A 12,519-nucleotide genomic window follows, 5' to 3' on the forward strand; every position below is an offset into this window, starting at 1 on the left:
CTTTTCAGAGCACTTTGATGTACATTATCAACTTTGCTCTCCAGGCCTGTATCTCAGAAAAGATGGTGAATGAGTAAACTGAGCAGAAGGAACAAAATGACGACTTGAAAAATAAATGAATGAGGCATCTCAAGAGAATAGCATGAAGAAAGAGACTTCAATTGCTTTCATTGGTACAAAGAAGTCCTTTTGGCTTTGAAATCCAGGTGCAATCAGGTAGTTCTCCTGGAAGAAGAAGAGGGAACCTGCTGGTCTCTCTGAGCTCCAGACTAACATCTGTCATCGCCTGCTTACAGCTTCACCTCAAACACAACATAGCCAAACCTGGCCTGGCTTTCTTGACCCTAAATCATCTTTTGTGCTTTCCACCTCAGAAAACAGCTCCATTACTCATTTCCCAGGCGTTTGAGCCTTGGAGTGTATCTGTGGCTCTCTTCTCTTATCCTCCCGTTCCCAGATTCCTGTATGATAAATCTATCCAGGCTCCAGTTTAATGGCTAACTCTTGCCTGAAGAATTGGAACCTGTTCCCAGTGCCTCCGAGAATCTACCTAGTGACCTGGAAAACCTGGCGGAACCAGAATACACTACTACCTGCCCCTGCTGAATTTGGGTCCCTGGCATCTTCTGGATACCTGAGCTTGTGGCTTCCAGTTGCAAGCCGCTGCCACCAGTACCTAGCACTGAGTTTGGCACATGGAAGGGACTCAGTAGACGTGCGATGAGCAAGACTATAGCGGCTGTGCATGGCGGCTGTTCATTCTCAGCTTGTCTCCATAGTTACCAGTCTCGTTATTCCTCAGTCTCACCCACATGTGTAGAGGAACCTCCATCAAACCATGTGACGGGCAATTCCTTAGGTCAAGAGATTTAGCTATAAGAACATAACTGATCTGCGAGTTTTGTCTGATGATTCTGTGCCTCAGTATTTTTCCATCGACCTCTGAGAACTGCCTCAAGGATCAAAGAATACGATGGCTGTACTACCAAAGTGGTATCTGGGTGTGTCACTATATCAGTGGTTCTTAAACGTGGGCGTGCAACAGCATCACTCAAAGAGCTCCCTACAGCACAGATTTCTGGGCTCCACCCCCAGAATTTCTGATTCACTAGGTCAGGGGACACGGCCTGAGAATTTGCATTCCTAACAAGTCCCCTAGCGATGCCAATGACGTGGGTCCAGGGACAAAACTTTGAAAACCACTATTCTAGATCAATGTAACAGCATTGCTCTTTCCACATCAAACTTGTTTTTCTCCACAAAGTTCACTATTTCAATAGCAGACTTTATGTTTTACTCTTTTTGCTGTTTTGCTGGAATCTTAACCCAGTCTGTAAATTCCTCTGGGTAGAAATTATACCTTCCACACTCCACACTCTCTCATTTTCTGTTTTGTAAAATAATGAGTACATTTCCAGTGTGATTAATAATAGAAGAGAGAAAGGGAGGAAAAAACTCAGACTACCAACCTCAATAAGCAGTCTCTACAAATGGATATCAGCCCTAGAATTCTTTTAAAAATTAATTATGAGGCAAAGAACATTCTACTATCAGCAGCAATTGCGGAAAAGAAGATTACCTTTTGATGACACATTTTGTAAAATGTGGGTTATTCAAGATTTCAGGCATAACTTACTTAAACACCAACATTTTTGAAATATAAAACCACAAACAGCGTTTTCAACTCATAATTTTTATAGTGATAGTCAGACAATTGTGTTTTCAACATGTAAAATCCATTACACAGCCGTGGCAACAGTTTGCAATAGACTGTAAATTTTTATTGAGATGATCATCTTGCAATTGAATTTCAAAATGTATTATATGATCATCAGCAAATAAGTCCACGGGGGCTGCTAAAGTACTCTGAATATCATTTATAAAGATCAAAACCCCTGGAAACCCTGTAGAAAGAAAAAAACTCTCATTGGCAGGATCAAATCAATTATTTTTATGGATGAATACTGAATTGCAAAGCTGAGATAAGGCATTACCTGGTTTAATAACATATCCTTATGTCTTTTTAAAGTAGTAAGTTTTATAATCAGATTTCAATGAGGAATTCTACCAACGATTGGTTTTTGAAACCAATCAAGAAAATGGTGTCTCCACTCATCACGGTGGTTCAATAACACTCAAAGGAATATTCCCAAGCAATAGAAATACTCACCAACTTTGGGTTACACGCTACCAAGAGGCGCTGCTGTTGCTGCTCAGCCGTTTCAGTCACGCTGGACTCTTTGCAGCCCTATAGACTGTAGCCTGCCAGGCTCCTCTGTCCATGGGATTTTCCAGGCAAGAGTACTGGAGTGGGTCGCCATACCCTTCTCCAGGGGACCAAGAGGCACTAAAGTGGTTACAGTCAATTCTGCTGTAACACTTGTTTCCAAAATGCAAATGTTCCCCAACATGATTGACACATTAGGGAACAATGTGAGTATAACAGGAATTTCACATTGGCTATGTGTGATGTTGTATACAGAAACACCAGTAGAGCAGAAAACTGCACTCAGTTGGACTGAACCACATAGGAACACACCAGACACGCCTGCCTCTAATACCTCCCTGCTCCCTCTGTTCACTGTGTGTTTTACAAGCCATGTCGATCCACACGTGGATCAACTTACCACCACTTTCAGACAGTCCTCCTCCACCGCCTTCCAGTAGCTCATGGACTGCGGCCTTTCTGACACCCACTCCCACAAGCAAACTTCAGGACGTTTCAAGGTAATGCGCCATTTGTGTTACAGTTGTGCGATTGTACACGTGCATACAGATCAACATGTGTAAGTACAGCTGTGCTGCCATTTTTACTAGGTTCCTCTCTTTTGGGTCTGTCACTAATGAAAGGTGTGAGCCTGCCCCACTTTTCCATGAACCTGGAAGCTTTTATTGTGTAACTGTGAACAGTGCAACGATTTTTAGGCAAACATTATGTTGCACTATAGCCTAACTGTTTTATTTGTCTTTCTGTCCCATGGAAATCACTGTACTGATGGGTCCTTCACTCCCCACCCAGAAGGCAGAAGGGATTCCTTCCCCCTCAGAAGTCAATGACTCATGGTGCCACATCACTGGTCCTCCACTGGAGCACCTCCAGCTCTATATACCAAACTGATGGCACGCAGCTCTCTCTATATATTTACCAATGTGTGACCAATGATCAGGGGCATTTGAGTCAGAAAACCTTAGTGCAAACCCTGAGTGCGCTGCTGGCTAATTCTATGACTTTGGATAAAATGTTTAAAAATGTTGTCTTGATTCTTTCATTTATATATGAGATAAAAGTACTTATATCGAATGGTTACTTAAAAATAAAATAAATAATATGATTTACAAAAACAAAAAAATCCCACATTAACACTCAGTCCTTTTAATTTCTTGAGTTGCATTCGAAGTCAGAACATCTAAGGGTACAAATCAGGGTACAAATCCTAGCTAGCTCCCCTTATTAGTAACAGCACAGAAGCCTAGATTCTTGGGGGTATGGTTGGATACAAAGAACTCTATCAGACACAGTTCTAGTCAGCAAACTCTTTAGCGTCACCAGGAACTTCAGAGAAACTGTCAGAGCCTGGCTGAAGGAAACACTGAGCCAGGAGGCTGCAGGGATTTAGAATTCAGAGGACCTCTGGACAGACCATTCCAACCCAGGCTCCTAGTAGATGCCAGTAGCCCCCAAGGGACACAGAGGCAGGAGGCTCTGAGGGATGAAGGCATTTCCAGAATCCACTGAGAGATGCTTTCAGAACCAGAAGGCACCAGGAGCACCCTAGGCTGAACTAGAACTAGGAGCTCTCAAGGACATTGTTAAAACCAAGAGCTCACTCGGATCACAAGCCCAGCCCGGGGACAAAACTAAAATCAGAAAGACACAGGATATGCAAGATGAATCAGAAGCACTCAGAGACACAGACCAAGTGAAGCCTCAAGTCACATAGTCAGAGCCAGGAGCCTCCAGAGATAAAATCGGAGCTGGACCCTTCAGGGACACAGCCAGGAGCCCTCAAAGAAACAAGATCAGGACCGCTCAAAGACAGAACCAGGAGTCCTCAGAGGTGCTGTCAGCAGTAGGAAGCCTCAAATACTCCAAAGGTCCCAGGAGTATTTGGGGAGAAAGAACCAGTGTCCCAGGAAATACTGTCCAATCCAGGAAGCTCTCCAGGACTAGAGAGGCTAGACTAGAGCTAGAATTAGGTGATTCTTAGACTCACAGGTGAAGCCAGGAGGGCCCCAGAGATGCCTCCAGAACCTCAAAGGCAAAACCAAATACTGTTTTTTACCCCAACAGGATGCACACTCATATCAAAGAAGTTGAGGAATGACTATCACAACTTCAAGAGTAACATCACTCACAGCAACTGCACATCTCAAAACAGAGTCAGGCAGAAGAGTCCTACCTGCACACTTGGTTCTGGTGGTGAGGGGAGGCCCTGGTGGTCCCGTGCCCCCTTCTCCTGGTCGCGTGAGCAGCACTCGGATCTCATACTCCACATCGGGGTCCAGATGCCACAGTTTGTAGTTGGGAGAGTCAACGATGTGGGTCTCCGCCCAGGTGCCTGTCGTGGTGCGGTACTCCACCTCCTTCAGGATGATGGGGCCATCTCCAATGATAGAGTTGGCATTTGGCTTAATCCACAGGTAGGTGGCCCCCACGGCCAGCAGCTCTGGAGGGGCAATGGGCGTGGGAGGCTCTGAAAGACAGGAATCAGCAAAGGATGTCAGACCCAAATGGTTTACAGAATGGACTCCAAACATGTGAGGACAAAGGACAGAATTCCATACAGCCGTAGACAATAACCCAGAATCAATTAAGTTAATTAAATAATTATATGTAAATACCTGAATCAATACTTCTTCTTCAATCAATCTTCTCTGGTGGCTCAGATGATAAAGAATCTGCCTGCAATTCAGGAGACCCAGGTTCGATCCCTGGGTTGGGAAGATTCCCTGGAGAAGGGAATGGCAACCCACTCCAGTATTTCTGCCTGGAGAATTCCATGGAGAGAGGAGCCTGGTGGGCTACAGTCTATGGGCTCACAAAGAGTTGGACACAACTGAACAACTAACACTTTCATCAAAACGCCTTCATTTAAAGAAAGGAAAGAAAGAAGGTCATTGTGAGGAAAAGATTTTTCCTGAAGACTGCAAAGCTTCCTGGGTTAATATTCTGTTTTCTATCCTCAAATGAGAACCAGCCTTTACTAAATCAGAGTTTGGTTCAAAACCCATGGGAGTCAGGGGTTTACAAACACTTCTTTTATAGGAACACACAGATTGTTAGTGGATGATCTGTGGAATGGTGATAGGAGCTGAATTAGCAAAAGGATGATGGCGTAATGGGAGTTCAACTTCTTCTTCCACAGCCCTAACAACTTCCTCCACAGAGAGAGGGTCATGATCACAGTGATGCCAGTGGGAAATCAAGGGTCAAGGGAAAAGTCATGCTGAGCTATTTTGGATCTCCTATGCGTTGCCACCTCTCTTCTACTAAGTTCTATAACTCCAGCTAAATAGACTAGCATTTCAACAGGCACTAATGGTGGCCTCTCCCTGGCAATTTTTAGCTCACTGGCAAAGCTGCAGAAATTAACAATTGCTTTATACTTATTTACCAGAAAATTTCATTTGCATTATTAGTGTCATTCTTGGGATATTAGCACCTCCATTTTGGTGGATTAAAAACCTGAGATCATATCTCAGGTGATCATATCACTTAGCCAAGAGAGTGGAGCAGGTAAGGCAAAAGGGAACCCACATCAGCTTGCCTTCCAACACCAGCTCTCCCTTTGGAAGGCTGTTTATCTCTCGATACCCTCTGTCTACAAACCAGTGTGGGTATATTTGTTTTTATTTGTAGCAAAAATCAGCAGTGGAACAACAATAAAGAAGAGATTAGAAAGAGAAAACAATCCCTCTCCTTACCACCCAATATAACTGTCATTTTTATATCTTCATGTTCCATTCCAACTTCTATTTGTGTACTTAAGTCATTTTTGTGTGTAGATTCAAAGATTCAAAGAAGATTTTGTTTTCTTCTCTCATTTATTACAACTAAAGGACTTTGTTGATATACTATGTGGATTTTACCACCACTGTCTTTAGTAGTGATAGAACAGTGCATCAGATAATTACAGTAATTATGCTCTGATTACTGGGCACATGAGTAGTTTCAAGTTTTGCGAAGGTAAATAATGCTGCAACAAACATCTTTGTGCGAATGATTCCAGTCCCTCTTGTCTTATATTTTCTTAGGACCAACTTTCAGGAAGTGGATTATCTGTCCAAGGGTATGAATAAGTTAGTGATTCCTGGTGTAGAACTAGGAAGTAAGGGTGGGGAAGGCATTTGGGATGGAGTACACCAAAGCTATGTTCAAGAACTTTTGGAGGGCCTCTGGGCTATTAAGGCAGGTATCAGTTTCAGTTTGGAACTCAGGTGGGAGCTTTGGGAAGATAGGTCTTATTCAGTGTTTTCTTTCTAATTAATTATCTAGCAATGAAAATTCTCCAGAAAGAGAACAATCACTATGAAGCAAAGATGGACAACATTTTCTCAGTGTGACTTGAAGCAGATCTTCAGGGACAAGTTCAAATTACTACTATTATAGCCTGCCATTTGGTCAGAGGAGGAAACTAAGCAGATTAGTCAAGCTAGATGCTTTTCTTTACAAATCCATGGAGGTTATTACTCAATGCCTTGTTATCTCAAAGGTGTTTGCAAATTGATTTTTGGATAATTTGTTCCAGGTAAAGAAGTTAAGTTGGCAGGCAGATAATTTCTGGGCTCATCCTTTGTGCATTTTAAATATATAGACCCTTTGATCACCATTATCTACTCTCCAGAGTTCCCATCAGTCTCCAATGAGGCCCCAAGGGTGATATTTTTGTAGCTCTGTGATGACTCTGCCCAATTCCTTAGTAAAATTATTCACAGACAGGCCCTGGACAGAATGAAGATCAGCAGACTTCAATACTTTAAGGCTTGAGCAAGGGATTACAATAAGTTCTCTTCCATGAACTTCCCACCCTAGTTTCTACTCTCCTACTTTAGGTATTAGCAGTAAATTGCTGACTGCCAGAAAGAAAATCAAGTATCAGTCTCTCCAAATGCTTAGTCTCTTTTCATGTATTTCTGATGGTAGGTGCAAGTATAGTAACAAACATTCCCTCAAGTATATAAATGCATCCATCTCAAATGTCACACTAGTTTACATGTCCATGTGCAGACTTGTCCTTCCCTGTGATCACTCAAGAATATATCACAAAGTACATCCCAGTGTTTCCTGTATCTGATGCCAAGAAGCCATCAGATTATTCTTTTGTTCTTTCTGTTTTTAGTAATTTATTGATTTATAATTGGCATTCTTTAGAAGGCACATGAACTAGTGGATCAAAGAGAAAAAAAAGCAGGAATGATTTTTTTTTTTTTTTTGTAGGTACTGCCTTTTTAAATAATACACAGAAAGACTGTGCTTGTTTCAGTTTTCCTCTCTGAGATGAGCTATTCAGCCAGACACTGCAAGAATTCTATGACGTCATCTAATCCAACCACCAGAGTCATCAGACAGGAAACCAAGAACCAGGGAGAGCCTATGAAGCTAGAAGGAGGTGTAGACAGTTTGAGAACTCAGGGCCCAGGTAGCATTTCTGCCTATGGTTTTCTCCTCCTATCCTTGAGATGCTGAAGCAGATAACCAGAAAGATCATTAAAACAAGTCTATACAAGTAGTCTTTAACTTTGGGGGATACACCAGATGCTATGGAAATGCGAGAAATTCTAGACTCTTCTCCTCAGGAAAATGTATACAAGCATACTGCCTAAAGTTTTGTATATCATTTCAGGAATTCATGAACCTTTTTGAAGACCTTGCATGAATTCTTGAAGATTCAATGCTGAGAATAAAAGAAATCCACAGAGATTCTCCTGACAGCCCACATGCCCCTAAGAGCTGATACTTCTCGGGGACCCTGAAGCCACCCTTGTTGCAGGAGCTAAAGCCTGGGAGCACAACCATGTAAGAAAATGGAACTTGATGTAGGGGTCATAGATCTAGTGCTTCCGGGCTCCCAAATACTTGGTGATTATAAAGATGCTAAGATTTCCACCAGACCAAGCCCGGTAAATGTCTAGGTTTCCATGACCATGACCCACACAACACATTCATAGATTCAACAGTTGGGCTAAAATATTTAAAGGAAAAAAACATGACTCTGCCCATTTAATGTTATATCTTACCTAGAAATCTTCCACAGAGGCTGTCTTAGGTGTTTGGGCTGCTATAACAAAATACCATAGACTGGGCAGCTTAAACAACATTTATTTCCCACAGTTCTGGAGGCCGAGAAGTCCAAGATCAAGGTGCCAGCAGATTCAGTGTCCATGAGGCCTCTGTTATTGGTGTTTTCACGAGTCTTTTCACATATGAAATGACTAATACCTCTCTATACCTGGCCCCTCACCATCAACTGTGCAAAGCCAGGAGTAAGTGTTTGACATCTGATGATATTCCTTGCTGACAAAGGTTGGAACAAAATCAACAGGGAGGGAGCCTGGTTTTCAGGAAGATGAGATCTGGGTTGGGAGATGGTACCAACCTCCCTCCAGCCAGGAATCAACGCACTTTGAGAACAAGAACCCCAGGAGCCATCATCCCTGAGGCCTGGGCAGCAATTGCCCCCGACTGGTCAAGGCTCTCCTTCAAGAGGTAGGTGGTGAAGTGACCCCTTAATGCAATTCTGCTTCATCCTCAGGCAGCAATCTCCAGACCAATTCTGTCTTCCTCTTCCCCGCTGTGAGCACTTGTAACAGTTTGACTCCCCAGAAATTCCTACAGAGAGCAGAAGTGCTTCAAATAGCTGGAGAGCAAGCTTTGCGCGTGTGTATTGTCTGCTCCCGACGGAAATCAAATATTTTGAGAAAAACTGAATACTACTAAGATTGAAGTGAGCTCTTAGACATGTTTAAGGTGAATATAAATTGGCTTCTGACACTATCACCCTCTGCCTCCCTCCTGGTCACCTTTCTAATTGCACTGCATTTACTGAAGCATATGAGTCCATGGGAACACCTTATTCTGCCCCACCCACCAACATGCCACATATACCCAGAGACTATTTTATCACTGCCACATCCACACTTGCACACATGCCGTTTTTCCCAACTGGAACATCGTTTCTTTTGCTGTGAACCAAACCGTGTCCATTTTTCTTTTCAATTCTGCTTCATAATGCCTGTTGTGCAGATCGCAAGGCTAGGCACCCAGTAGATATTTCAAAAGCATCATGCTGGTTAGTTTTTCTACCAATCAGCATGCAACACTTTTGTATCAAATAAGGCATGGAAGATCAAAGAGGAGAAGAAACTCGAGTTTGGGGCCAGGGCCTGAGTCTTTCTTTGTCTTCCACTACTAGTTAGCTCCGTGACCCTGGACACACCACCCAGTCTTGGTGGCTCTCAATTTTTTTCTTTTTTTGGCTCTCAATATTTTCATCCTTAGCACGAAAGATGGTTCAAATTATAAAAATATCTGAATTTTCTGCCAAGGACCATAGGGGTTCTATGTGGATATGTTTACTGACTCTACCTTGACTGTGTTGCCAGCAGGAGGCTGCACCTTCTCATTCATCTCTGGCCCATGAGGTCCCCAAGCAGAAGGCAGAATAAGTAGATATAGCATCCAATCTAGCAGTAGCTGTCGACTAGAATTAGTCTTTGTGTCTAACCTTAACTTATGGCCAATGTGCAATAAATATTTAATGACTGTTTAAATGGACAGAGAAAATATCGGATAAGTTTTCCCAAAATAAGAGGTTGGGGTGGCAAGACAAAGAGAAAGAAAGTGTTATAGAGAACAGTGGATGGACATCCAACCTAAGAAATTAATATGTTTGGGAGAAGACATCAAATGCCTGGAACAGAACAATAATCAAAGACATAGCTAAAGAAAAATTTTTTGAACTAAATGAAGGTCTGAATTTGCAGACTATGAAGAGCACAGTGGGTTGTAGGAATAATGAATGATGTAGGAATAATCAATGATGAGACTCAAATTTAAGAACATGCTGGCAATATTTTGAAATACCAGACTAAAGAAAAATTCCCTCAAGCATTCCCTCTAGACAGAACATTCCCTCTAGACAGAAACAGATCTTCATCAATACAAAACAAAAAGACTGAAAAATCAGTTCCCATACTTCATCATTTCAGTTTGAAACACAGGAATATAAGAGAAGGTGATAATAGCAATCATAACTACAAACAACAGCAGTGGCAGTTAATGAATGACGCACAGTCTTGATGAACCTGTCACTGTCCTTAGTGCCTTAAAGTATTAACTCATTTAATCTTCACAGCAACTCTAGGAATAAATAATATTATGATTCATATTTTTCTGAACAGAAGAAAGAGATGTAGATTAAGTAATGTGCCCAATATCAAATGGTTAGTAATTTAAAGAACCAGGATTGCAGCCAAGAAGTCGTACTGAGGAGGTCTGCATTCCACTCACAATAGTATAATACACACACAAGATTTTAAGAGGATATTTCATATCCCAAGATGTTTATAGACAACTAAGTTGTGGTACACTGGCAAAGCCAATAGATAGACAAGTTTAGATTCTGAAAAATGCAGAAGATGTATTATCTATATACACTACCTTACAGAAAAATTACTTGATGATAGATCCCAGTCCACACTGGGGTGAGCTGAAATCATGACCTCTAAGATGGAGAAACTGGGGCAGTAAAACGATCAGTCCCATGGGATGATTACTAACACAAGACTCTTCTTTCTCAGGTAAAAGTCTAGAAGGGAACCACTGCCTCATGCCAGGCCAAACCAAGACAAAACCTAAACTTTAAAAAAAGACAGAAATCCCAATGGCATTTAGATTGTGCTTAAATGTAAGCAATTGCACTATGAATGGTTTGCTCTGGCAATTATTCTGAAACTGGACATGAAAAATTTCCATGGAACAGTTTCTCCTTAGACAAGACTCTCCAAAGGTGCAAAAGCCCAATTTTAACTAAATTAAAGGAAAACAAAAAAATCCCATCTACCTATGCCTATTAAAATGTCTAGGTAGAAATATGCCAAATGTTGATGTTTTCCTTAGGATTGTGGGGAAATCAGTCTTGTTTTCTTTTTTGTGTGCGTCTCTACAAACGTCCTCTAATAAACCTGAATTGAGTGTTTATTGCAAAGATAAGCATATTAAATAAGTGTTTTTACATGTTGAACTTTTCTAACCAGTGGGACCTCTGTTGGGATTCTGTGCCCTCCACCACCAGGAGTATTTAACAGTCAATCTCCCCTCTCATCTGCCCAGACAACAGGTAACAAGAATCAAGAACCACATCCGTGTCCCTCTGCCAAGCCAGTTCTCCCCCCATAGCGCCTAATAAGGAGAAATCATGCCTGCTTTTGGCATGGCTCAGACACCTCCACTGCAAGCTGAGACTTGACTTCTGAAAGGCCCTCTAATCATAGCAACTAATATTTTACAGCACTCTACCTGTTTCCTCATTCATTTTCCTCTAGTGCCCCATACAGCACACATCTTACAAGTGAGGAGACCAAGGTTCAGCCACTTTAGGTAACCTTCCTCGTCTCACACAGTGAATGAGCAGAACCAGGTGCAAACCCAGGCCTTTCCAAAGTCTGCCCCTTGTCCTCAACACTGCACCAACCCTCTATGTGCTGTAAGTGTTAATATAAGAAGTGTGCTTCTATTTCAGATCCACAGCCTGTGAGTTCAGCAGAGTGAAAGTGCTCACTTAGGATTCACTGTGTGCCAGGCACTGTGCTAATAACTTTATATGCAGCATCTTATTTAATCCTCGCACATTCTTCAGGCAGGGGATATTAGCAATCCCATTTTATAAACTAATTTTAAAAATCCTAAAGCTTAAGGAGGTTAATGGCTCACAATCACAAGGCTAGTAAGAAAAGGAACCAGGTTTCAAACTTAGGAAGATCCCAGAACAGGGTTTGTAATCAATCACTGCATTATACTGTCTACTGTTACTAGGATCCCCACAATTGAGGAAGATGAAATGATTTCTCTTTCAAGGTCATAGAGAAGTAGTTTTGGTGAGAAGAAGCCAGATATGGTAACTAGCCAGTTGGTACTTTGTTAACTTGGCAGCAATAACAGTCAACTATCTCAGAACCACAGATATGGAAGATACATGGAAAGACATTAGCCCTAACTGCCAGATGCAGAAACCCCTAACATGAGCTAAGACTCAGCTTGAAGCTTATCTCCAGGGATAAGGAGTACAGTCTACGGTGTTCACACAAGTAGTGAGGAGTTTTAATGGTGAGAAAGTACTTTGAAATACAGACCATAGTCCTTCTCCACCTGCTGTCCACCAGAATGTCACACCAGGCCTCCAAGAGCTGGCCTCTCCCAACCTCTCCAGGTTCCCTGACTACTGAGCTCCCCTCACAAGTGATACAGGGGTCGCAGGAGGTGCTTTTGCCTGTGCTGGTGCCTCTGCTGGAACATTCTTC

At 42.1% G+C, this 12,519-nt stretch overlaps 1 protein-coding gene across 12 annotated transcripts in view; it reads right to left on the minus strand.

Moving 5' to 3' along the window:
* The window catches only part of PTPRT (protein tyrosine phosphatase receptor type T), a 1,113,287-nt gene that overhangs the window by 566,434 nt on the left and 534,334 nt on the right, over positions 1-12,519 (minus strand). For all 12 annotated transcript variants that reach the window (XM_043479842.1, XM_043479836.1, XM_043479841.1 and 9 more), the window contains exon 7: positions 4,401-4,694. In XM_043479842.1, coding sequence (XP_043335777.1) covers positions 4,401-4,694 — 294 coding nt within the window. The remainder of the gene's footprint in view (positions 1-4,400; positions 4,695-12,519) is intronic.

This window comes from Cervus canadensis, chromosome 10, assembly GCF_019320065.1.
Source record: "Cervus canadensis isolate Bull #8, Minnesota chromosome 10, ASM1932006v1, whole genome shotgun sequence".
Classification (NCBI taxonomy): domain Eukaryota; kingdom Metazoa; phylum Chordata; class Mammalia; order Artiodactyla; family Cervidae; genus Cervus; species Cervus canadensis.